At 42.4% G+C, this 26,270-nt stretch overlaps 1 protein-coding gene across 2 annotated transcripts; it reads left to right on the top strand.

Moving 5' to 3' along the window:
- Nucleotides 1-113: 113 nt before the first annotated feature.
- CHMP4C (charged multivesicular body protein 4C) lies at nt 114-24,998 on the top strand. 2 transcript variants are annotated; one of them, XR_008331431.1, is made up of 6 exons: nt 114-682; nt 12,573-12,750; nt 21,072-21,180; nt 22,309-22,417; nt 22,823-24,012; nt 24,240-24,998. XR_008331431.1 is itself a non-coding variant. In XM_053395762.1 (5 exons), the coding sequence occupies exons 1-5, from the start codon at nt 487-489 to the stop codon at nt 22,885-22,887; spliced, it is 657 nt and encodes a 218-aa protein (XP_053251737.1). In that variant the 5' UTR covers nt 418-486; the 3' UTR covers nt 22,888-24,083. The 2 variants fall into 2 exon arrangements, 1 of the variants encoding a protein (XP_053251737.1); XM_053395762.1 differs by lacking the exon at nt 24,240-24,998 and having other exon boundaries at nt 418-682; nt 22,823-24,083.
- The last annotated feature ends 1,272 nt before the right edge of the window (nt 24,999-26,270 follow it).

Here is a 26,270-nt window from a genome sequence, read left to right as displayed (position 1 = left end):
AAGATTAAAAATACATAAAAACATCATTCATTAAAAACTTCCCTAAACAGGCCTGCTATCAGATGTCTTCTAAACGTCAGATAGTTTATTTCTTTGACAACCTGATAAAGCCCCAAACGAATCACTGCTCAACCCAGGAATGTAGGGAAGGAAGGAGAACGAGGGCGCTGGCGAGCATGTGCAGAGTGCAGCGGCTGTCCCACGGCTTGGCTGGTTCTTCCTGCTGGGGCTCCCGTTTGAGAAGAGCCTCTCCGCTGGCGCCGCACGTTCCCCAGGTGGCAACACCTGTCGCAGGTACGTGTGGGTCACGTGGCTCGGCCGTCGGCCTCGGGAGCCGCCGCAACAGCAGCCACTTCCTTCCCCTCCTGGCGCTTCTCTGGCGCGTCTCTGAGCTTGTTTTCTAGGGAAGAGCTCTAGGGAGTTAGGGGCGTCGAGGAGGCGCGATCGTATCCCTGGCAAAGGCGGCTGGTCCTCGGCGGGGCGAAGATGAGCAAGATCCACAAGTTTTTCAAGGGCGGAGGAGGCGCCAAGGGGAAAGGCAAAGGGGGCCCGAGCCCGCAGGAGGCTTTAGCCCGGCTGCGGGAGACCGAGGAGATGCTGACCAAGAAGCAGGAGTATCTGGAGGCGAGGATCCAAAAGGAGCTGGCGCTGGCCAAGAAACACGGCACCCGAGACAAGCGAGGTGAGCTTTGGCCCGGCTCAGGCCTTAAAAGGCACGATTTCAGGGTCAAGTTGGTCAAACTTTGTGGGGGAGGCGCTTTTAGGAAGCGGTGCCTCTGAACACGTGCAGAGTGCAAACGCTTTCGCCCCAAACATTGTCGCTTTGCCGGTTGCGGCTCTCTCGCTTCCCACTCTTTAGGAATGTAATTGTCGACTCTGTTGTGTGTGGAGTGGAGAGACCGAAGAAGGCAGCTGTGTCATAAAGTGTATTGCACCAGAGGCAGTTTCAGCTTGGTTACTGGAATGTATTGCATTTCTTTAAAAGGAACCTTCCTCAACCTGGTTCCCTCTTGAAGTTCTGGATTACACATCCTGTCATTCCTGACCATTTCCATGCTGCCTGGATCCCATGGGAGTTGTCATCCAAAACAGCTCTCTAAATTAGTATGTGCTAAATAATTTTGCACTTGTATCTGCCTTTTACATTTTTCTGTTTATGTTGATATATGCTGCTGCTGCCTATTACTTGGTTTTTGGAATGTTGCAATTTAAATCTTCATTTTATTTTGTTTTTGTAAGCGGTCTTGGAGAGGAGTTGTTTTGCCTTGAAAGGTAGAGTATGCATCTTAGTAACTAAATTAAATGGGTTTTGACTCAGAAGGCATAATTGGCTGTTGCTCCCTGTGATTGTATCCAGTACAAGCTCCTTCCCATTCTTCTTTGCAATCATACCACGTGACAACTGAGTGCAGGATGTACACATATATTATTTCCTATACAAAAGTGATGTCCTTTCCTGTTGGCAAGCTAGGATGCTTGCTCCCTAGAAATTCTACCTATGCTGCTCTCACACCCATTTCCTAGATAGAGAACTCATTTCCACAATAATGACCCCCCTAAAGTGTGTCTATATGATACTATCTTTGTATACAGCCTCTTATTTCCCAATCACACTGCATCACAATGTGAACTTTATACCCACTAGAAAGTTTGTTACTTTGATCTTTGTTAGTTTAATAAGTAAATATACAACAAGAACAATCATTAAAATTAGTTTTCAAAGGTCTGCAGAAGCAGATTGTTTTAAAGATACTTTCGTATCCAAAAAATGATACCTTGCAATATGTATTATAAGGGACCACACCACTTCTAGATTTTGGGTTGTTAGTCCTGTATTTGGGCTGTAATCCTGAACACACTTTCCAGAGAGTAAATTTCATTATATGTAGCAGGACTTCCTTCTGAGTAAACATCCTTTGAATTGCATATCACCCTATACAAATGGGCTGAAGGCTAAGATTGCAGTGGCTCTAGAGCTCATTTGCGACTATCATATATAATTGTTTTAAGTTTCTAAAATATTCCATCACTATGAGTAGTTCTAGATATACGAAATATTGCATATTAGTGACTTTTTTATTGTATCTACCATAATTCTACGGTATTGCGCAACTAGGGTTTTTTTTAGTTGCTGCATAAAGTGTTACAAAAATAAACGGAAGATGATTGTGTGGTCTGTGCTGAAGTGAAGTATATTCTTAGATTTGTTGTTGGTCTTCATTGTTTGGCCAGAATCTAAGTTAGAATTAGAACTGTACACAGTAATTTCAGTGTTTCTTTTGCCTGCACCCGTAGACCCACCCTAGCTAGCCAATATAAATAGCTGGATGAAGTCATGTAGGTGTGTTTGAGATTTATATAACAGTACTTTGGAAGAAAGGCTTTCTGGTTTGTGAGAGTGCTCCCCTTTCAACCTTCAGTATAAAGGGAACTTGGACAAGGCACTAAATACTGTAGTTTCTTTGGAGTTAACCTCATTGAACTCTGTGGGGTTTTACTTCTGAATAAGATTGCTACATCAGAAACTGGCATGAGGCAATCTGAACATTTGTTGTCATTGTTGTTGATTAGTCGTTTAGTCGTGTCCGACTCTTCGTGACCCCATGGACCAGAGCACTGCCTCCCGCAGTTTGGTCAAACTCATGCTGGTAGCTTCGAGAACACTATCCAGCCATCTCGTCCTCTGTCGTCCCCTTCTCCTTGTGCCCTCCATCTTTCCCAACATCAGGGTCTTTTCCAGGGAGTCTTCTCTTCTCATGAGGTGGCCAAAGTATTGGAGTCTCAGCTTCAGGATCTGTCCTTCCAGTGAGCACTCAGGGTTGATTTCCTTAAGAATGGATAGGTTTGATCTTCTTGCAGTCCATGGGACTCTCAAGAGTCTCCTCCAGCAGCATAATTCAAAAGCATCAATTCTTTGGCGATCAGCCTTCTTTGTGGTCCAGCTCTCACTTCCATACATCACTACTGGGAAAACCATAGCTTTAACTATACGGACCTTTGTTGGCAAGGTCTCTGCTTTTTAAGATGCTGTCTAGGTTTGTTGTCATAGAATCATAGAATTGTAGAGTTGGAAGGGACCACAAGGGTTGTCTAGTGCAACCTCTTGCAATGCAGGAATCTTTTGCCCAACGTGGAGTTAGAGGTCAACAGTGGCAGAAGGGAGGGAGAGGATGAGGATGAAGGGCAGTTGCAAAGCTGCCACTCACGTCAGCGAATGCACAGATAGGCTGATCTTCCAACCTAACCACAAAAGCTATGTGCTTCTATTGGTTATGGTTACCTGGGTGAAACTGTTAGCCTGTAGATGTTTGTGACTGGTGAATTCTATCAGAAAGCCTTGATTCTCAAATATCTCTTTTGACCACAGTCTTACAGTGCAATCCTATACACTTCTACTCAAAACTATTAGTACAATGGGTAAATGGGTATAGTACTGCAACATCAATGAAATGAGATCAGCTTGTGGTGATGCAATAGTCTGGTGACAATAGAATTGTTTGAAGACCATGTTGTGGGCATGCTTGGTAGATCATGGGAAAGGCAAGGACAGTTGAATGGATTCAGACAGCATACAAGCAACACTGAAAACCTAATATTTATTCTTGATTATGTAAAAGAAAAGTAACAATAACAATCGCCCAATACGCTGCCTTCTCTTGACCAATAGTTCTTTAATTTAGACTGATATCAAAGCAATGTTTGACTGTACCGTTGTTTTGTGAAACAAGAATATAAAAATGCAGAGATTCCACAAAGGCTTTTAGCTAGGAAGTGGGTCAAGGAAATTTACCCTGATGTGTGAGCTATAGATAAGAAAACTTTTGTTGTACTTACAGAAAGGGAGCCAGGGAACAAAGGCAAAGTTGGCAACTGCAGTTTTGTTGTTGGAACAGCCTTTAAAGTTATGCAGACATAGTCGTCTTCCAGAACTCAATAATATATAAACACTGGTTTTTCTACAGCTTTCCACATAATCTATCAAACCTTGACACATTAGGCTTTGTGTGATGCTTCCACAAGCACAATATGCTTCCATGTGTAATAGAAAGAGGAACATGTGGATAATAATTTTGTGATGAGAAACTGCTTAAAAATACATTGCAGATAAAAAAACCCTTTGAGTTGAAATGTTAGCTATAGGGCTGGGGTGGGAAACCTAGGACCACATATCCTTCTGAGAAACCTTTATGGGAGCCAAATGTCAACAGAGGGCAGGGCCAGAGGGAAACGTGGGGCAGAGCAGCAACTGTGAATTTTACCCTTGTACAATAGGCTAGATTCCACACACACACCCTCTCCCTCCCTATCCTCAAAAGTTGCAGAACCATAAATAACTCTGAGAAAACAGACTACTTCCTCTAGGCTCCGCCGTCTCATGGAGAACTTCAGAGGCTTAAAGGGCCTGGAGGCGGCCATTCCTCCTCTATTCCCTAGCCTCCCTACTGATGTCCTCCTTGCGTCTCTGGGAAGCTTGTGCAGAGTGGTGGAGCAGCTGGGTACACTTGCCCCATGCCTTGGAGGGCTAAGCTGTTTGGGGGCCCCAGCCAGGGGCCTGTCAGGCTTACGCTGTCATGCCAAGAACAAGACTCTGGCCCTGGACCTCAGACAAGCTCTTCACGGGGCTAGTCGCTGGACTGGTGTAATGGGAGGCATCTGGATCCTCTGGGAATGCACCCATGAAGGTCCAGGGTTTGGTCCTGCTAGTTCTATCTGCCCCCCTCAATTACAGAGTTCCCTGGATCTCCAGCAGTTAGCTCAGAGCTCTGAATGTGATCTGGCTCCTTAGCTGATGCCTCTGCAGCCTCCAGCTCTGTGTCTTGATTGTTGTTGGATTCAGGGATTGTGGCAATCATGGGGACATTGTGGTTTCCATGTGTTTGTTTGTTTGTTTACTGCTCTTCATCCATAGACCTCAGGGCAGTTAACAACATTAAAATATAAGGTAAAAACACAAAATACATAAGAACAACAACAACAAAACTGCCACAAACCAATAACCCCACTCTCCCCATTCCTTCCCTCTGCAGTCCCTGCTTGTCCTCAGCCTGCTGCAGAGGCTTCTCAAGTGCTCAAGGGGATTTCTGTACAGGCAGAAATCAATTGCATAAGCAATTCAGCACAAGTGGTCCTCACCCTTTGAATATAATTGCATTGTGTAAATCTTTTGTAAGCCACTTGAATAGCCTCTTGAGGCTACAAAGCCCAAACTTGGATAGCCTTTTGAGGCTATTTACTAAATAAGTAAATAAAGTAATCCAGAAAAATAAATTTTAATAGAGTGGCACAGGCTTAGAAGGATTGTTGTCACTAATTATATCAACCTATATGCGGTAGATGTCCATGACAACCAGATCATAGAATCATGGAATTGTAGAGTTGCATGGGATCCCGAGGGTCAACTGGTCCAACCTCATGCAATGCAGGAACCTCAACTAAAGCATCCATGACAGATGGCCATCCAATCTCTGCTTAACAACCTCCAAGGCAAGGAAGGAGAGTCCACCACTTCTCATGGGAGTCCGTTCCACTGCCGAACATCTCTTACTATCAGAAAGGTCTTTCTGTTGTTTAAGTTCGAATCTCCTTTCTTGTTACTTGAATCCATTGGTTTGGGTCCTAGCTTCCAGAGCAGGAGAAAACAAGCTTGCCCCATCTTCCATGTGACAGCCCTTTAGATATTTGAAGTCCTTTAGGTTGTTAGAAAATAATCACATTTGCAATGGGGATATTTTCCAACAATTTATTTTTCATTCCACCAAATATTATTAGTTGATATTTGCTCAGAAAATGTAGCAACACTCTTGTCTGGAAGATGCATAGCAAGTTGTTGGTAAAGTTGAAATATGCGATTAAAAAAACAAGCCTAGGGGGGCTGGTAATAGATAATTAAAATGTATGTACTGCTGGTGGTGTTTTGCATGTCTCATGATGGTGATCCGCATTCCATGTGTTTGACTTAGCTGTCTTGACGGTTGTTACTTGAGGTTGGGCAATGCAAGAGTCAGGCAATGATGCAAATGTTTCATGTTACTGTAGAACAAGCCTAGCAACATGTTATTAAGAACACCATAGCGAGGCTGACGTGCACCCATAAGTATCCCAAATACCGCTTTGTTCCAGTTTTCTAGGAAGTTGCTTCTTAAGCTTCATTTTCAAACTACAAAATATAAAAAGAGGCAATAGCTTACGAATTTCTTATTATAAAATGCACAATTGGTTCTCCCCAAGATTTGATGCATTGGTGCATAAGAACCACATTCGATTTGAAGCAGGAGATCCATCACCAGGATTTGCTGTAGTCTTTAAAAGTCAAATTAGCAGCCCACTGGTGGGGAGGGGGACTTAAGAGTGAGACCATCATGGTCCTGGGGGAAGGGAATTAAGCCTTTCTTCTTGATTGGTTTCTTGATTAAAATGCTGCTTCATTTGTTTTGTCAGGCAAAATACCGACGTATTGAATGGGTACCTGATTTTTTGTTGTTTCTTTGGAAGGGTGAGATTATAGCTGGGAAAATGATACGAAGAGAAGAGTTTGACTCCATTCCTCCAGCACCATAATCCTGCTGCAGTCTCTACCTTCCTGCCCAGTGCATGTCTTGCTCTGGACCAGAAATTCAATTTGGTTGTCATTTAAGAGTGAACCTGCCGAATCCACGCTTTCTGAAACAATGTGCAAAGCCAAATGCAACCATCCTTCAAAATTCACACTTTCCTCCAGTTTCTCCAGACAAGTAATGCATACGTAAATGTGCGTATTAGGGGAAAGTTTATCTAAAAAGCATATACAGTCATACCTCAGCTCCTGAACACCTTGGGAGTCGAATGTTTTGGCTCCCGAATGATCGAAAACTGGAAGTGAGTGTTCCAGTTTTTGAACATTCTTTTGGAAGCCAGACGTCCAACTGGGCTTCCGCAGCTTCTGATTGGCTGCAGGAGCTTCCTGCAGCCAATCAGGAGCCACGTTTTTGGAAGCTGAACGTTTTGGAAGTCGAACGGACTTCTGGAACGGATTCTTTTTTATTTCCGAGGTATGACTGTATTAGTGAAAATACCATTACATTAGCGAAAATACTTTACAAAAATGTGTAAAAAAGGCAGACATGCATACAAAAATGTGCTTATTGGGGGGAAATTGTACTAAAATGTTGATGGATTTTCATGAGGATTTTTTTTTCTTTTTAATTGAAAACTGAGTTGGAAATGTGAAGAACTGAACTTAAGATTGGAAAAATGAAAAACCATAATGGACGGATTCACCCACTGAGAGAATTGTTTTATAACTTCCAGAGAATTTTATAAGAAAAAAGCACCTTCTTCAGAACAGGAGTGGCTCAGATCTGCTCCTGCTATTCTTGTAACACAGTAGGTTACCCTGTGTAATAACTTCAGCTAGGAAACTTTGTCTGAATTTCTAATCTCATGCCAAGAGAAAACAGGGCTTAGTTCCTTAGAGTTGTCCTTAAGTCACAACTCAGAGCCATAATCAGTTCTCCCTTAGTATGAATGTCTTTAAGCCATTAATCAACTCCAGAACTGATCTAGCGGCAGTCCACATGAGGTGTACAAAGTCGGCACCTCCTAGTCCTGACACACGAGTTAAGAGCCCTAAGGATAAATATTTGTCAAATGGTGTGCAATGGAGCTGATCTACTTCTTTTAAATGTAAATATTGAGTTTATTGGAACTGTGGTAAAGGAAGCTCTGTGAGATTTGCTTAAAAACATATTATCTTTATAGAGGGTGGAAACCTTCTCATTTCATTGGTTAACTTTCTCCCCTAAGTTTATACTGAACATGCTGGCATTGCTTCATTTTGTCTCATATGAGATGGGCTGTATCAGAAGTAGACATAGGAAGCTGCCTTAGTCCATCCAGCTCAGTATTGTCTTCACTGACTGGCAACTGCTCTCTAAGATGTCAGGCAAAGGGTCTTTCCCTGCCCTGCTTGGAGATGCTGGAGACTGAACCAGATGCAAAGCACATGCTCTAACACCAAGTTATCAGTTTTTCCTCCACTCATAAGTAGCCCTTGCCAACATGTGAGTGTAAACTGAATTGACAGACTATTTTTACCTGTTGCTTTAAAGAAAGAAAGAAAGAAAAGGAATGTGATCTAAGCCTGTTGATATTTTGTGGGAGGGGGTATTGTTTTTGTTTGTTACTATGTCATGTATTTTTGTGTTTTTATGTTGTTGTTTTTTATTTTAACATAACTTTATTGAAATTCATAAATAACGTACATAATATACACACTCTTAATTTGACAAAAATGAAAACAACCATGTACTAATACTCTTCTTTGGATTCACAAAAATTAAACTTAGTTTAAATTTATACAGTCTCTTTTTCTTATCTTTTTTACTGTGTTTTTATGTTGTAAATGGACCTGTGATCGTCAGATGAGAAGGGTGTTAATAGAAATTTAAACACCTCAGGTTACAAATACTTTGGGTTACAGACTCTGCTAACCCGGAAGTAGTACCTCAGGTTAAGAACTTTGCCCCAGGATGAGAACAGAAATCGTGTGGTGGCGGTGTGGCATCAGCGGGAGGCCCCATTAGCTAAAGTGGTACCTCAGGTTAAGAACGGACCTCCAGAACGAATTAAGTTCGTAACCAGAGGTACCACTGTAAATGTATTAAAGTAAATCCCAACAAATCATGAGTAGAGCCCTATTCATGTGAAATAACTTTTTCTTTCTGTAGTTGCTTTTGTTCTTTACCCTCTCCACACCAATAAACCCCCTCATTCCTGCTCCAGTAGATTGGGGAACCTCTGGTGTGTGTGTGTGTGTGTGTGTGTGTGTGTGTGTGTGTGTGCTGTAGCTAGTAAAAAATTGACAAATAGCTGCTGGGGAACAGAACTTTTTGGAATCCTGCCTGTTGTTACGCCATGATCATTGAGTTTTGTGGAAATAATTGTGGTTTAATGATTGGTGGAGAATTCATTGTGTTTCCATTTGCTTCTACATTTTAGTTTGAAGGGTACAGTTTTGTGTCTGCAACTGTAGCCTCTGCCTTACTAGACTGTATGCTTGCTGTATTTTCTTTCTCTAAAGGAAGTTTTCCTTTTATTTTTTGAATACAACTGTTGTACCAAATGAATACTTCTGTAATTAGAGAAGTATCCAATATCAAACTCTACCCTTGATATTTCTCTTCCTACTGCAATTTTGAAATTGTCACTCTTTAAAATCGCCGCACTCTTAAAGTAAAAAATAAATAACTAAAGATAAATCTATATAGTCTTGCGACCTGTGATGTTATGTTTATTTCCTCAGATTACTCTCTTTTTCTTCTCTGGCTTTCTTCTGTTTCTGAAATCTTTGGAATGGGAACCTTCTTTTCCGGTCTTTCAGAATATCTTGTCTGTGAAGTAAGTTACTCTCCAATATTGTGAAACCATCAGGTTAGGTTATATTGACTGTACAGTAAACAACAAATGTGCATTTGCCAATTAATAAATAAATGGTTGTACTGATAAGCCAGATTCTTGAGCCTGTCTTATCCACTGTTGTGAAACAGACAAGACAGAGGCTCGGACTCTGGCTTTCCAGGGTGTCTGTCAGTCTTTCACACCTCTGCAATTGGCAGTCCTATGTCTACTTTTTATTTTCCTTTAATTCACCAGGGGCATTCTGACAACCAGTTATAAATACAATATAATGTATTTATTATTATTATTTGGGGGGTTACCTTATATATTGCATATATATTCTGAAACTGTCTAGATTTCTGACTGGATGGGGCCATACAGTCTTTAGAAGGCTGAGAAGATTTTTTTTTTTTGGTATAACAGCATAATGGTTTCATATATTTATCTGTATACAATTCAGGGTCAAGCTGAAGGGAGCGGCCTCTGTTTTAGGATGTTTTGGATTTCGAATTTCATGAGTTTTTAAAATGCCTGTGGAGGCAGGAATGAGGAACCTATAGCTGTCCAGTCCTTGTTGGACTCCAACTGCTATCAGGCTCAGCCAGCATGCCTGTTGGTCAAGAATGATGAGAGTTGTAGTCTGGAGGGCCACAGGTTCCCCACTGGCTTAAGGGAATTCGTATGATCCAAAGACATATATCTATGACTATATGTTTTTATTTGGATAAATCTACCCATTTGTAGAGGGACGCGGGTGGCGCTGTGGGTTAAACCACAGAGTCTTTTACTTGCTGATCAGAAGGTAGGCAGTTCAAATCCCCGCAATGGGGTGAGCTCCTGTTGCTCGCCCCTGCTCCTGCCAACCTAGCAGTTCGAAAGCACGTCAAAGTGCAAGTAGATAAATAGGTACCCCTCCGGCGGGAAGGTAAATGGCGTTTCCGTGCACTGCTCTGGTTTGCCAGATGCGGCTTAGTCATGCTGGCCACATGACCTGGAAGCTGTACGCCGGCTCCCTTGGCCAGTAAAGTGAGATGAGCGCCACAACCCCAGAGTCGGTCATGACTGGACCTAATGGTCAGGGGTCCCTTTACCTTTACCTTTACCTTTACCCATTTCTAAAAATGACTGTACATATGATAAAACTAAAGGGAATGGATTCTGTTTTCCTAAAAATTCGTATTATAAAGGCACTAGCTGTTCAGATTCTTATGGAGTTTCCTGGCATGAACTCATTCCATGCTGCAGTTGTTGGACTGGTTGAACTGGGTCGTCCTTGAAGCATGGAATCCTCTTATTTTGGCCACAATGAATCAAAGAAATCCCAGTTCTGTTTATGCACACCTGCTGCTCAACAACTTCGTTTGGGTTGAATGCAGCAGTTATTTTTCTCCCCCACCACTGACTTCACATTCCAGTGAAATCTCTAAGCATTTCATTGTCATTGGATCCCATTAAGGAAATGAATTAAGGCTGATCTTTTTCCTCACCAGCCTCCTTCACAAATACAGCAGCAGAGCTGTATTATTCTGTGAGACACTCCCAGTTTCCTGAGTGGCACTAAGTTCAAAGTACAATACTGCTCAGAGTTTCACTTTGTTTCAGAGAACAGATCAGTGGATACACAGGGTGTTCTAAAATCAGTACTTTTTGGGGGGGATACTCAGACCCTAAACATTTTGTGAATTTTTGTACTTTTGTCCATTTACTGTGTTTATTTTCCCCAATTTGAACTATAAAATGGTGATTTTCTCGAGTCGAAATGAGAGTACCCCTAGACATTTTTAAAGAAAAAAAGCAGTCTAAAATATTTGCTCCCCTTCCCCCATCAGTTTTTTTTTTTTTTAGGCTGTAGCCTCTTTCAGTCTCCCTGCTGATTTTCCAAATGTGTAATTTTGCAGATAACAAATTGGGGGCAGCAGGGCTGGGACCAATTTTAAAGAATTTCTAATTAGTTTTATTCCCTGGAATTATTTTGATCATACTTCCGTGGATTTGTCCTGGCAAGTTCCATTCTGGAATCAATGCTAGAAATACAGAATTTGCAACATCTGTGGGAGATTCTGGTTAAAGCAGATTCCGGGCACACCGTCCTAGTGTTCATACAATGACTTAATAGGGCTACTGATACCTAGCTTTGCCAAAGCTGATGAACCAATTCCTACCACTCTGCTTGTGTTTTGATGTGGCTGTTGCATCCTTCATAAAAGGATGGGCCATTTAGGGCAGGAGACCTTTTCCAAGAAATACAGTGGAAGGAACTGCATGATCTCTGGAATCCTTAAATTGTGCCCTTTTGTAGAGACCCTAATACCTGATCTAAGTAAAGCTTTGGGGCGGAAACATTCACAAAGCAGAAAAGAAAACAAATAGCCAAAATTCACAAGTCTTGCATTCATCCACTTTTCCCAACTGAACACCATTTATTTCTACCCTCCTCCTCCTTCGCTTTGTAACAAATTTCTATTGAGACAGATTTTAAGATGTGAATGCCAGAAAGCCCTACTGGTAATGTGGAATTAGTGGTTTTTTTCTCTGGAATGTGCCTCTGCAGTAGAGGAGAAAGTATCCCAGGTGTGTGCTTTCTGTATCTTATCTCCAAAATATCAACATCTTGCTTTTATCTTGACAATATTTTATCCCTTAGAATGTTGTTGCCTCATTTTCCTCATATAGATTGTGTTGCCTCTTGAAAGCTATGGAGGGACCCTGGGTTTTCTTGTGGCCTGATGGATTCCTAAGCCCCCTTCCTTTCTTTATTTTTATCTGCTACTCTGCCTTATTTGGTGTGAAGCAGCTCCATTTGAACTGCATTAGGAAATAATAATAATAATAATAATAATAATAATAATAATAATAATTTATTATTTATACCCCACCCAGCCACTCTGGGCAGCTTCCAAAAAAATATTAAAATACTATAATACATCAATCATTAAAAGCTTCCCTAAACAGGGCTGCCTTCAGATGTCTTCTAAAAGTCTGGTAGTTGTTGTTCTCTTTGACATCTGGTGGGAGGGCAGGGGTGGGGAACCTGTGGCCTCTCACACATTGCTGGACTCCAGCTCCCATCAGTCAGGGGTCTGACTGGTCAGGGGGGTGCTGGGAGTTGCAGTCCAGCTGCCTCTGGAGGACCACAGGTTCCCCGCAGCTGCATCACGAAAAGCTCTCCTGCTAACCTCTCCTTGTTACACCAACAGCTGCACTGCAGGCACTGAAGAGGAAAAAGAGATACGAGAAACAGTTGACCCAAATCGATGGGACCCTTTCCACCATTGAATTCCAACGCGAAGCCCTTGAAAATTCCTACACTAACACAGAAGTGTTCAAGAACATGGGCTATGCAGCCCAAGCGATGAAAAAGGTGCATGAAAACATGTAAGTGGAAAACAGACTGTCAACTGTCCATTGGAAATGCCCTTCAATGTTAAGGTTACCATTGGGTTTATTTTGGTTTGTGCTGTTGTTTTCGTTAGATCCTCAGGTGTGGCAAGATTTTATGGGTAGACATTAGGGGCTGAGTGTGGTATTTTTGGCTCCTGTGGTGTTTTTGCAGGCCCCGTGGCAGTCCAGATTAACATGATTACCTGCTCACTGTAGTCCTTGCTGCGCTGAGATTCTGGTGTGCAAAGCATGTGCTGAACTGATGAGCTACAAGGGTGTCCTTCCTTTCCATTTTAGGTTATGGCCAATTTCTTTGTGTGTGGGGAAGGATGACTCTAAAACAAAACAAGCGAGCAAGTTCATGTTCTGGTGGTATTAGACTACTACAGTGTAATGTATGTGGGGCTGCCTTTGGAAACTGCCCAGCTACAGCGGCGAGGATACTAACTGGTCATTGCAAACACATCTCAGTTGTGCTTAAGAAGCTCCAGTAGCTACCATCTGTTTCAGAGCACACTTCAGAGTGCTGGTGCTTAGCCCTACATGGCTTGGGATGTGGGTTCTAGAAGGAACCTCTTCCGAGACTTCCGGGTTGGCGCCTCCGGTAATGGCGGAATTCCTCTGATCGGGAGGAATTTGCCCCATGGGAATTTGGGTCTGGCCGTCACGGCGAAGGCGGAGACCCGTTAAAAATCACAGGCGGGTGAAGCCTGTGAACGTGGGATTCGACGGGCACCTTTTGCGCCTCCCCTACTCTCGGGGAAACCGCCGCTCAGACCCTGGGAACAGGCTGCTAGCAGGACTGACGGTTTTTTTTTTTGGGAATGTTCACTGACAGCGATTAGAACGTTCGTTGACAGCTAGCTAATAAGAGAAATACATTGTTTCTACTGTCTCCTTCTGCTTTCAAAAAGGAGCAAAAGTAACCGAAAATTGAAACTAACTTCATTGTTTGAGCTGTGTCTAAAAAAGGACATTACTTACTAATATAAACAGAAACTGTTTCCCTCTAGAGGAAGCCTTTGAAACTGTTATAAGAGTTGGGCTGGGGGAATTTCCAGCTGCAAGATAAAAAGTTGTGAGACTCTGGGACTGACCTTGAATCGGTTAAGTGTTATGGCAAAAGTATCAGCATACACAAAATCAAGAGAAATGTCGACAGAAGAAGTCTTAGTGGATGCATTAAGTAAGATAAATGATTCACTGGAACAGCTTAACAAGAAGGTGGATGTGGCAACTACTAAAATTGATTTAAATACAGAAAGTATAAATAATTTGGGACAAAAGGTGAACATCAATACAGAAACCATCCAGAAATTGATACAGGAATCTACTTCGACATGGCAGACTGTGGAGGAAGCTAGGGAGAAAGTTGTTGCTGCTGAATGTAAAGTAACACAATTGGAGAGAGAGAGAGTCCCAGCCTTACAGATGCAACTTGTTGACCATAAGTTGATGTCTGTTATGACTGAATTTAAAGAAAATCAGATGAATTTGTGGATCAGAGCCCTACCTGAACTGGAGAAGGAAAGTTTGATACATTTCCTCACACAGGAATTTGCTGATTTTTGGGACTTGGACTTGGGTCAAGAAGAGATTAAAATTGTGAGGGCCTTCAGACTTGGAAGAGGAGGGAAAAAAGAGAAGAACAGAGTAAGAGACTGTTGGCACTACCAGAAGAACCTAGAAGAACAACAGTTAAGAGTGGAAATTTTTAAAGACGTCCCGAAATACCTTTTGGATCTTAGGTCCAACTATGGAGATCTGGTTGTCCTGGTGAGAAGGAATAAAATCATCTTTAGGTGGGAGTTTCCCCAAGGTCTACTCTTTAGTCTTAAAGAAAGGAAAATAAAAATAAGATCAGCAGAAGACAAACTAAAGTTTTTATATAAATATGAAGAAGACCTGCAGAAGGGACTTGGAAAAGAGCTAAGAGCATCGGACAGAAGATCACCAGGTTGATGGACTATAGGTAACTGGCGGAAATGACTGGCAGAATCTGAGACCAGGGAGAAGAGACGGTGGAAGAAGACTGGAAAAAGTTCAAAGACTATTTATAGAAATATTGTAAAATTAATGAGTGTTAGAAAAATGTTGGAATGAAGTTATATGGCTTTAGTAGAAATGTTATAAGGAATTAAGTACAAATAGATTATTAGAGTATTAAAGGGAAAATAAGGTTAAAATATGTTAAGATAATTATACGACAGAAAACAGAGGAAGATGGAAGGGAATTGCTGAAACAATTAATAGAAGTGGAATACAAAAAGGGAGGTGTGAGGAGGTCGTTGAAATAAGTGAATGAAAGAAAAGATTTTGAAATTGTATGATGTGTGTATGATGTGTCTTAAACTGTTTTTGTCTTGTTTTGTTTTGTTTTGTTTATTGTATTAGTGATGTGTAATGTTTTTATATTGTATTGTATTGTTTTCTTTCTTTCTTTCTTTTTTCTTTCCTTCTTTGTAGTGTTTAAAAGTAATAAATATTATTTTTTTTAAAAAATAGAAGGAACCTCTTCCCTCGCATCAACCTGTTAGGATATTTCCGTTCCACCTTAAAAGGGAGCAGGATGTTTGTATAACAGCCTGCGTAAGTTCCTGTCTCACAGGATGTTTATGTTGTAAGTTCGTTTCGTTTTTGGCTGTTTTGCCTGAGCAGTCGGAGCAGACGGTCATGCTTTTCTTTGTTCTGACCAACGCCTAATAAACTGTAAATATGCATGTTCTGCTCTCATGCTGTGCAACTTCTGTTGTGTGAATTCTGCTGATAGAGTGTGCACAAGTCCAAGAATGTGGCTATCTTTTCTTGAGGCTTCGTGTCGCTACAATTGCTAGATACTGCGTGACTAAGGGAGGTCGATGGATCGTCCGGCACCGAGCTTGGGCTCAGATGGATTTTATCTCCCTGGCAGTATCCCAACAACAGGTTATGGGCCCAGATTCACGGCACTTGCAGAAGAGTAAGACTGCGACAGACTGCTGAGGTATGTGTGGGAAAAGCGAAAGCAGAGGCTTTTTTGTTGCCGCGGCAGCCTATTTGATGTCCGGCACAATTAATTGGCCTGGGAGCCGAGCCAGAGGCATCGTGATTAATGAGCTGCCGAGATAAGAAGTCTTAAAAGGCTCACGGCTGAAGCAAATAGCTGAGATGGATCTTTTACAATCCTCTGAGGCTGCTCCGTGTCCACTAAAGCTAAATGGCCACAATTATCAGACCTGGGCAAAATGGTGTGAGAGTTTGCTGCGTCAGTTTGGAGTCTGGCATACTGTCTCTGAAGCCACTCCAGTTCCTCGGACAGAGAAATGGCAGGGCCAGAATTCGAAGGCCATTGACGTAATAGTCTTATCCGTCTCTCTGGAGGAAATAAAGACGCTTGCTGGAAATCTCACGGCACGTGACATGTGGGATGCTTTGAAAAAGGCCCACCAGCCAATAATCCCAGCTCAGTGTTTGAATGCATCGGAGGTCCTGGCTGTTTCCCAGAAAGCTAGTGAATGCAGGGATGCTGAGGGCACCGATTGCAAGCTGCAGGGGGAGAAGACTGCCACGTCATCCCAGGCAGCATTCCAGCCTCCAGGGGGAGCCAAGGAGTCGGCAGCTGAGAGCTCTGTTTCTCGTGAGAACCAAGGTCAGAGCCTTTGCAGAGGCCGGAAGACCAGATGTAAACAGAGCAAGATGCTTGCAGGTGGCCAGGAGCGGGGGGGGGAAGTTGCAACAGCCCACGCCAGTGGAAAACAAGGCTATGTTTGCTGGCACAGCTCCACCAAAGGCTAAAGGCACTTCTGATGGCCAGGAGCAGGGGGGCAAGTTGCAAAAGCCCTCGCCAGTGGAAAACAAGGCTATGTTAGCTGGCACAACTTCACCAAAGGCTAAAGGCAAGCTGCAAAAGCCCACGCCGGTGGGAAACAAGGCCAAAGCCAGGTTTATTGTGGATTCAGGCTGCACGCGCCATATCACCAAAGACCGCCATCTGTTCATCTCCTTCACACCTCAAGATGGAGAGATCCACCTGGCTGATGGAAGGACTTTGCAAGCTGCAGGAGTTGGGACTGTGAAACTTGCAAGTCTGCATCTTACCATCAAAGATGTACTTTTTGTTCCAGGAGCTGCGGACAATTTGCTTAGTGTCCCACAGCTAAATCGGCGTGGTTTTGAAATTACCTTCAAGAGGACTGTCTGTGTCATCAGAAAAGGCAAAGAGGACATTTTGCATGCAAAGTTGATGGATGGTTTGTTCTGTCTAACTTATGATGACAATGGTGTTGCTATGTCTAATGCTGATTCTTGTTGTGTTGCACAAACTAACAAGGTTCTTCATGCAGGGTGCATTCACGATGCACATCGCAGATTTTGTCACCTCTCTTGGCAAGCGCTAGCCAAGATGCCTGAGTTGGTTGAAGGTTTGGACATCAAACCTTGTAAGTTTCACATGAAATGTGTATCTTGTGCAGAGAACAAGGTGAAGATTGCTCCAAAAGGCAAGGAGTCTAGCAGGCAGGCTTCCAAACCCTACCAGCTAGTTCATGCAGACCTGGTAGGTCCTCTAGCGCCCTCTTTGGGAGGAGCAAGGTACTTCATGGTTCTAATTGATTCTTTTTCCAGGTACATTCATGTGTTTATGCTCGAGCAGAAATCGCAAGCATTTCCTAAGTTCAAGGCATTCTGTGCTTGGTTGGAGAATGCTCACGGTAAACGTATTGGGTGTCTGTTTACTGATCGAGGCGGGGAATTCACTTCTCAGCAGTTTGAAGCTTTCCTGACTGAGCAGGGAATCCAGCATGACATGTCAACGCCTAGATCGCCATGGATGAATGGGCTTGCGGAGAGAGCAAATCAAACGTTGCTGCAAGGGATAAAAACCTTGTTGCATGATGCCAACCTCCCTGAGAAGTTTTGGGGGGAGGCTCTCTCGAATTTGGTTTACACTTTTAATCGCAGACTGTCATCACCTATTGGCTGCACTCCCTATGAGAAAATGTTTGGTAAGAAACCTAACACCAAGCACTTGAGAATCTTTGGTTCTGACATGTGGGTGCACACCCCACAAAGCAACAAGCTTGGGAAGCGTGGGGCACATGGTTTGTTCATGGGGTACGAAAAAGGTGCATACAGGGTATGGATGACTAACTCTAAATCCATAAAGTTCACAAGGAGTGTTGAGTACAATCCTAAGTGGGGGGAAAATGTGGGAATTTTCCAGAGTTACCCAGAGGAAGAAGAAGGTGATGTGAAGAAAGCAGATCATGCTGAGAAAGCTGAGGAAACTGAGGATGATGATGATGATGATGATCAGAGTTCGGATTCCAGTTCAGTGGGCGGCGCTGCTGCTGCTGTCAGTGACAGTGATGACACAGCAGACTACAAGAGCGCAAAGGCCTCAGTCAGACCATCTGATGAGTCTGACAATGAACTGGAAGAACCACTGTTCACCATTGGTCGTTTTTCTCCTAAGAAGGAGGAGATGAGTCCAGAAGACTTGCGTCTGGTTCGCAGGTCTGAAAGGGCGACCAAAGGCAAACCTCCAAAGAGATTTGCTGATGAGTTTGCTAAGACGGCAACTGCTGTTCTTAGTAGCTCAGAGAAGGTGTGGGAACCTTCAAGCTTCAAAGAGGTCCAGGAGTTAACCTCTAAAGATGCTGAGCCTTGGCTTAATGCCATGAAGGCTGAAGTTGATTCCTTAAACAGGAACCAGACTTGGGAACTGGTACCGGTAGTCCCAGGGATGAGACTGGTTGGCAGCAAATGGGTCTTCAAGGCCAAGACAGACCAGAATGGCAAGGTTGTCAGACACAAAGCCAGATTGGTTGCCAGAGGTTTTTCACAGGTACCAGGGCAGGATTACCACGAGACCTACTCACCCACGGTCAAATATGAGAGCATTCGGCTGATGCTCAAGATCGCTGCGGAGGAGAAACTGCATGTTTCCCATCATGACATTAATACAGCTTTTTTGTACGGGATTTTGGGGGAGGAGCTGTACATGCTTCCACCTGACGGGATGCAGATACAGAAGGGAATGGTCTGTAAACTGCGGAAATCCTTATATGGTCTCAAGCAGAGTGCCAGGTGTTGGAACACAAAACTCACTGAAACGTTGCTTTCTCTAGGTTTTCACCAGGGCAAAGCTGATCCGTGTGTGTTTGTCAAAGAGGAGGGGCAAAACAAACTGTATTGTTTATGTTTTGTTGATGATCTTCTGATGTTTTGGAAGAATCAGGCTTTTTACCAAAGCACCCTAGCTCAACTGAAGGAGCACTTTGACATGAAGGATCTTGGTGAGGTATCCAACTATCTTTCTCTGCAGGTGGAGAGGGACCAAGCAGGTAATTTTCTGGTACACCAAACACAGAAAATTGCTGATGTATTAACCAGGTTGAATTTGGTTGATGCAAACCCAGCAGACACACCGATGGTGACAGGTTACCAGGTAGATAGTACTGCTGAAGCGTTTTCTGACACAACGCTGTACAGATGCATTCTAGGCAAGTTGAATTTCATTGCTAGATGTTCAAGACCTGACATTGCTGTAAGCACTAACCTGCTTAGCAGACATGCTAACAATCCTACTGTTCAGGATTGGAAAGCTCTGAAGCGCATAGCCCGGTATTTGAAAGGGACTATGCACTACAGGCTGAGGTTCACCAGTCAGAAGACTGGAGGTCTTGAAATCTTTGCAGATGCAAGTTTTGGAAGTGACACCACGGATGGTACAAGCACTTCTGGAGTATGCTACATGTACAACCACTGCCTGTTTGACTGGTTGTGCAAAAAGCAGACGACAGTTAGCCTAAGTTCCTGTGAAGCAGAACTCAATGCTCTGTCATTTTCACTCATGGATTGTGAATGGTTGATGCAACTGTTTAAGGACATTGGGGTTTCTGTGAAATGTCCTATACAAGTGTATCAAGACAATAGATCTTGTTTGGCTTTGCTGAACTCAGAGAGTTGCAAGCAAAGAACCAAGTACTTGCAGATTAAGCTACATCGTGCAAGAGAGTGTATTCAGAAAGGACTCATTCAGGTGTCCTACATGCCAGGAAATGAAATTCCTGCTGATCTGTTGTCTAAGGTTGTTAACAGAGAACAACTGAAGGTTTACGCACAAAGGTTGCAATTGGGTTGAACCACAGGTACTACAGGTTACACGGAAAGGGGGAGGATGTTAGGATATTTCCGTTCCACCTTAAAAGGGAGCAGGATGTTTGTATAACAGCCTGCGTAAGTTCCTGTCTCACAGGATGTTTATGTTGTAAGTTCGTTTCGTTTTTGGCTGTTTTGCCTGAGCAGTCGGAGCAGACGGTCATGCTTTTCTTTGTTCTGACCAACGCCTAATAAACTGTAAATATGCATGTTCTGCTCTCATGCTGTGCAACTTCTGTTGTGTGAATTCTGCTGATAGAGTGTGCACAAGTCCAAGAATGTGGCTATCTTTTCTTGAGGCTTCGTGTCGCTACAATTGCTAGATACTGCGTGACTAAGGGAGGTCGATGGATCGTCCGGCACCGAGCTTGGGCTCAGATGGATTTTATCTCCCTGGCAGTATCCCAACACAACCTGCCTGTGTTCTGAAATTCGTCATGGTGACTAGGGTGAGGGTCCAATGTTGTGGCAGCCCTTATAGCATTTTCTCACCAGGGAGGCTTGCCTTACACTTAAGCTGGAAGGCTGCATCCACAGTGTCCCTTTTGCTAGTTAAAGGGACTGAGATCCAGTGCCGTCTTTGATGCTGAACAGGATGGTCCTCCAGCAGCTCAGAAGAGATTTTTGTGTGTGGAGGTGGTGAGGGAATCAGGCACTGCAGGGGGAAAGAGTAAAGGCAAAAATCATCTTGCCCCTTCCTTCATAGTGAATAGAACTCTGATGTGCTAAGTCTGACTCCAACCCAAAGTCTCTTAGGCACCAGCTGAACCTGTTATTTTCCTGGGCTTTTTAACATCTATTGCTGCATTGCAGGGAGTTGGTCTAGATCAGGCATAGGCAAACTCATCCCCCCAGATGTTTTGGTACTACAACTCCCATCATCCCTGACCACTGGTCCTGTTAGATAGAGATGATGGGAGTTGTAGTCTGAAAACATCTGGAGGGCCGAGTTTACCTATGCCTGGTCTAGATGATCTTTCGAGTCCCTCTCAACTCCACAGTTCTATAATTCTATAGATTTTCTGCTTGTTTTTATTGCTGCTCTTTATTCTGCTGTTCTTTGGTGCTTCATGATACTTCTGTGGTTTTTGTCTGTTTTCTGTCCCACCCTGGTAACTTTATAAAATGTTCATGCGTGGTATACAGGTTCATTAAATCAACCTTTGTCTCTTCAGGGACTTGGACAAAATTGACGACATGATGCAAGATATCACTGAACAGCAAGATATCGCTCAGGAAATCACAGAAGCTCTTACCAGAAAAGTTGGTGATGACTTTGATGAGGTTGGTAATGAAATTAAGGACATAAACTAGATGCAGACTAAATATTACTGCTTAATTTTATGCTCGATAAAATCTTGTCAGGCTGGTTGCCAAGCACTTAACACCTGTCTTTAAGTGCACTTCAGTTCTCAGTTGACTGAGGAGATAACAGTTTAAATGGTGGGAAATTGGACTCAGTACCTCCCTGAAGAAAATTTTCAGAACTATATGCGAGACATGTTAAGGCATACACCCAGTGAAGTTTAATGGTCTTTGAATCATAGAATTGTAGTGTTGGAATGGGACCCTGAGAGTCATTTAGTCCAATCCCCTGCAACACAGGAATCTCAACTAAAGGAAAGCTTCTATTACAAAAAAAGGTTATGTACGTGCGTATTGGTGTGGTGCATTGATTTGTAATTGATTGTAGAGTCCTGAAGATAAGTCTACAGTCAAAAATAATACTATAATACTAGTCCATTTCCCACATATAATGGAACCTTGGTTCTTGAACACCTTGGTACTCAAACATTTCGGCTCCCAAACGCCGAAAAGCCGGAAGTAAGTGTTCCGGTTTTCAAACGGTTTTTGGAAGCCAAATGTCCGATGCGGTTGTCAGCTATTGTTTCTGGGGCGCCTGCACCAATAGGAAGCTGTGCCTTGGTTTTTGAACGTTTTGGAAGTTGAACGGACTTCCAGAATGGATTACGTTTGAGAACCAAGGCACCACTGTATATCAGCTGACATATGGGGCCATAAATCATGCTTCCTGCTTGGATCAATTGCACGAGCAGCTGATCCAGTTGCATTTCCACCTGCCCCACACCTGCTATCACATATGACATCAGGTGTGCAGCAGGTGGACGAGATATGGAGACAGTGGCCCTGTGAGCCAAATAATTGTCAGACCAGATTTGGCCCCTGGCGCAGAGTTTCCCCACCTCTGACCTATGCCAATCATGACATGACAACAACCCAGTTTCCAGTTTAATAAAGCTTCCCTGTCTGATTGCCTGGAGCAGATACTTACTTGCTACTGGCAACTAGGTGAGTGGCTGTTTACATGGCTGCCATTATTAGTCTCTTGAGATAGTGGACCTTGTTTCTCAAAACATAACCTTCCATTTTTTTAAAAAAAAAAACTTTCAGGATGAACTGTTGGCAGAACTGGAAGAACTGGAGCAAGAAGAACTCAATAATAAAATGGCAAATGTTCGACTACCAAGTGTACCAGCTACGCCGCTGCCTTCCCATCCTGGTAAACTTTTTTTTTTCTTATGTTGAGCTGTCTGCTAATCATATATGATATAGAATGATTCAGGTGAAATAAATTTTAGTATATATATCCTGAAACTTTCAAGATTTCTGATTGGATAAGCGGGAAGTATCGAGACAGAATACACTAAGTGAAGAACAGGGGTTTTTTTAGTACTGAGGTTCAAGACCCAAAGACCTGAGTCTTACCTGGCACTCTGTGAGCAGTTCTAGTGTGTACCTTCTATTGACACCCTCCATGATGATGGTGATGAGTCTTGTATTTCAAGTGATATAATTAGAATTTGGATTGGGTGCAGGATGGCCATGGCCAAGACTTCCCATTGAGTCATCATGTTTGTACCTTGTTTTTATATTCTAACAGTTCTTGCACATCTCTTTGTTACAGCATCTTCAAGGAAGAGGGTGGAAGATGAAGATGATATGCAGCAGCTTGCGGCATGGGCTTCTTAACAGCAATCTACAGGGTTACGGGAAACGCCATGGAAGAAGTTTATGGAACAGTGTTTTGTTTTACACAGAGCATGGCTGTGTTTGATACAGTCCGGCATTGGTCCCTGGTGGGATTTTATGTCTGTATGTATGTGTATATGTACACATGTATGTATATGTGTGTGTGTCTGTATTTTTAAGAGAGCCAGGATTACTTAAGACCTGTACTTGAAGTGTGCCTTCTTCTTCAGATGCAGCCTCATATGAATTTCTTTTTTCATACAGAAGAAATCTGATTATTTTTTTATATTACCGGTGAAAATTGACTGGGGTAGTCTATTACTACTACACAGTATTATCCTTTGACTCTGAAAGCTCTGTGTATAGGTACAGGCATTCATGCTTATTACCTGAATTAATTGGTTCTGTTCCATAGAAACATTCAAAGCTGAGAGCCGATATATGCAGCTCTCCCAGGCTGTTGCTTTTCCTCTTTTGTACGTACTGACTTTTGCTTGTACAGGTTGAAACCCTGTTTGCTGCAGAGGATGGTATGAGCAGGCATGTTTCTAATATAGAGCAACATCCTCTGTAGAGTTTCAAACAAGTTTGGAGTTGTTGGAATATGTGGTCCATTTGGTCCCACTAGGTAGAGATGAAGGAGAAATTTGATTTCGTTTTAATGCACACCTCCCCAAACAACACACAAGCCACAAAATGCGCTTATCCTTCAATATTTGCACTTTTCTGAATTTTGCAATGCAGTTTTCCAACCAAAAGGTGTAAAAATGTGTCTGTTAAGAGAGTTTGCATTAAAATGTGTTACATTAGGAGAAATTGCCTTCACAAATATGTATAACAGAAGAACCTCGCAAACTGATTTGGAAATATGATGAACCTATTTTAAAATCTAACATACCAACAACTGGGAGACACCAAAATTGGCAGATTCATCTACCCCTACAGGGTGTCGTGAAAATATTTGTCTAAGTCCTGCCAGAGTTTTGTGCTGTTGGATTTCTTTGCTTTCTATGGGAGTTTCCTTCCATGTAGCTACTTGTTCACTCGGGGTCCTATATGGAAGAGCCAAAGACTGATGTGGCACCTTAAAGACTAGCACACTATCTTTGTCAAGTGTATACAGTGGTACCTCGAGTTTCATATGCTTCAGGTTACAGACTCTGCTAAACCAGAAATAGTACCTCGGGTTAAGAACTTTCCTTCAGGATGAGAACAGAAATTGTGTAGCAGTGGCGCAGCGGCAGCAGGAGGCCCCATTAGCTAAAAGTGGTGCTTCAAGTTAAGAACAGTTTCAGGTTAAGAACACACCTCCGGAACGAATTAAGTACGTAACCCGAGGTACCACTGTATAGAAAGACAACTTGGGTCTTGTATAGGCACATAACACATGAAGAGCTCTGCAGTCTAAAATGCTGGATGCAGTTTGGCTTGCTATAAGTGGCTAAATTCCACTGAGTTTTTGTGTGTTTGATTGCTAAAATGGAGTTAATTTTAGCCAACAAAGGTAGTTGAGTGGAGCACGTTTGATGGGGGGGGGCAGGCGGGCTGAGAAACCAGTTTATAATGGGTGTTTGGTTTTGTGACCAGCCGACTTCAAACTGATTTTATCAGACCGTTTTAGCATGGAGGTTGCAGTCCACTAAATCAAAGGGCTGACTTCATGCTGGAGAATAGTGGGCAGAGAATGGCCGAGAATCTTCTGTTCCCTTTTCCCACTTAGCTTTCTTTTAACACTGAACCTTTCATATTGCCATGCCTATTATCCAATGGAGAATCTTAATAGGTTTTTAAGGTTGTGACTTTTGAAATGTCCTCCTTACACTTGTTCAGTTTCTTTCTTTTTTCCTTTTTGCCTGAATGAAACACTTTACATTGGAATAATTTATATAACTTGAAGTACCAAATTTCAAACAGGGTCATTTTTTTTGACCTGGTAGAAACAGAGCTAGGTTTCAGATGATTGGATAATGAAGATGCAAATAAATATATTGTCTGAAAATATTTGTGTTTGACTTGGTAAGTGTTTTTCCTATCTTGCTGTAAAGCAGGGGTGGGAAACCTTTAGTCCCTTCAAATATTGTTTGAATAATAATAATAATAATAATAATAATAATAATAATAATAATAATATATACCCCACCCATCTGGCTGGGTTTCCTCAGCCACTCTGGGCGGCTTCCAGCAAAATATTAAAATACAACAATTCATCAAATATTAAAAGCTTCTCTAAACAGGGCTGCCTTCAGATGTCTTTTGAAAGTAAGATAATTGTTTATTTCTTTGACATCTGATGGGAGGGTGCCACTCAGTCCCAACCAGCTTGGCCAATGGTACCACAAATTATTTTTAAAGGATGCGATATTGATCTGGCTTAATACATTTATGCTTTGGTTCATCGTTATTGGGGATGAGTTATACATATTTTCTTCGCCCTCATGACTGATGCTTAATCATGTAATACCCTGGAAAATGTGACACTCATACCAACATCAAGTAATAATTCTTACATGGATCAGGAGGTAGGTAGATCTCTGGGTGATTTGCAACAGATATGGCACAGATTTCTGGTTTTAAGTTGTTCAGTAATAGCAAATTTGACTGCTTAAGTGAAAACATCTTGGATAAGAATTGTGAATTGAGGTCTATTCTGGTACAGTACTCAAAACAAATCCCTGTGCTCAGCAGCAGCTCAGAGCCACTGTAAATTATTGTAAATATGTATTTTTAGTACCTGGCTCTAGGTGGTGCATGTCCAGGTTCAAATACAAGCAGATTGTGTAGTTCGAAAACCTGCTCCCTCTGCTGTAAATGATCCTTTGGCTGTGTGTGTTTGTGTGTGTGTGTGTGTGTATATGTAGAGAGAGGGGGCTGCATTCAGGAGAGCCTAAAAAAGCTTTTGTGTGTACAACTGTTTGAATCCTGACCAGCATCCACTATGACAAGTATATTTATATAGATTTTGGATATAGAAAGCATGAGCTGTTGAACTCCTTCGATAAAATGATTTTTAAAATCATTGCAAGTTAAAATGCTATTGGTGCAAATTATTTTTCTGCAGTTTATATATAGAGTCATGGCACATTTTGGCATGTTCTCTCTCTGTCTCCAATTTCTTCTTTATTTTAATTTTTTTAAAAAAACAACAACCCCAAAACTAGCTAAAAGTTGCTTGGTAATGTTGTTTCTCCTGATAGGTGCAAACAAAGCAAGTTGAGGCTGAAGTCTTATTAACTAGGAATTGCATCATAGTGGATCAGGTGTTGCTTTTCTATAGGTAGAGTCAAAGTATACAGTCCTACTTGGGTGTAAACTCAGTGGGACTTTCTTTTAAGTATTTCTAAGTATAGATGCATTAGATACATGTGCTCTACAGAACTGCTGGA

This window comes from Podarcis raffonei, chromosome 7 (assembly GCF_027172205.1).
Source record: "Podarcis raffonei isolate rPodRaf1 chromosome 7, rPodRaf1.pri, whole genome shotgun sequence".
Taxonomy (NCBI): Eukaryota; Metazoa; Chordata; class Lepidosauria; order Squamata; family Lacertidae; genus Podarcis; species Podarcis raffonei.
The sequence above is the reverse complement of the archived record's forward strand: the minus strand, read 5'-3'. Positions and strand labels throughout refer to the sequence as shown.

Bases quoted from the DNA above. Each gene is read 5' to 3' on its own strand.
- CHMP4C (XM_053395762.1), top strand. From the start codon at position 487: ATGAGCAAGATCCACAAGTTTTTCAAGGGCGGAGGAGGCGCCAAGGGG. The intron at 683-12,572 runs GTGAGCTTTGGC...TTACACCAACAG, and splicing joins CGGCACCCGAGACAAGCGAG to CTGCACTGCAGGCACTGAAG. The intron at 12,751-21,071 runs GTAAGTGGAAAA...TTGTCTCTTCAG, and splicing joins AAAAAGGTGCATGAAAACAT to GGACTTGGACAAAATTGACG.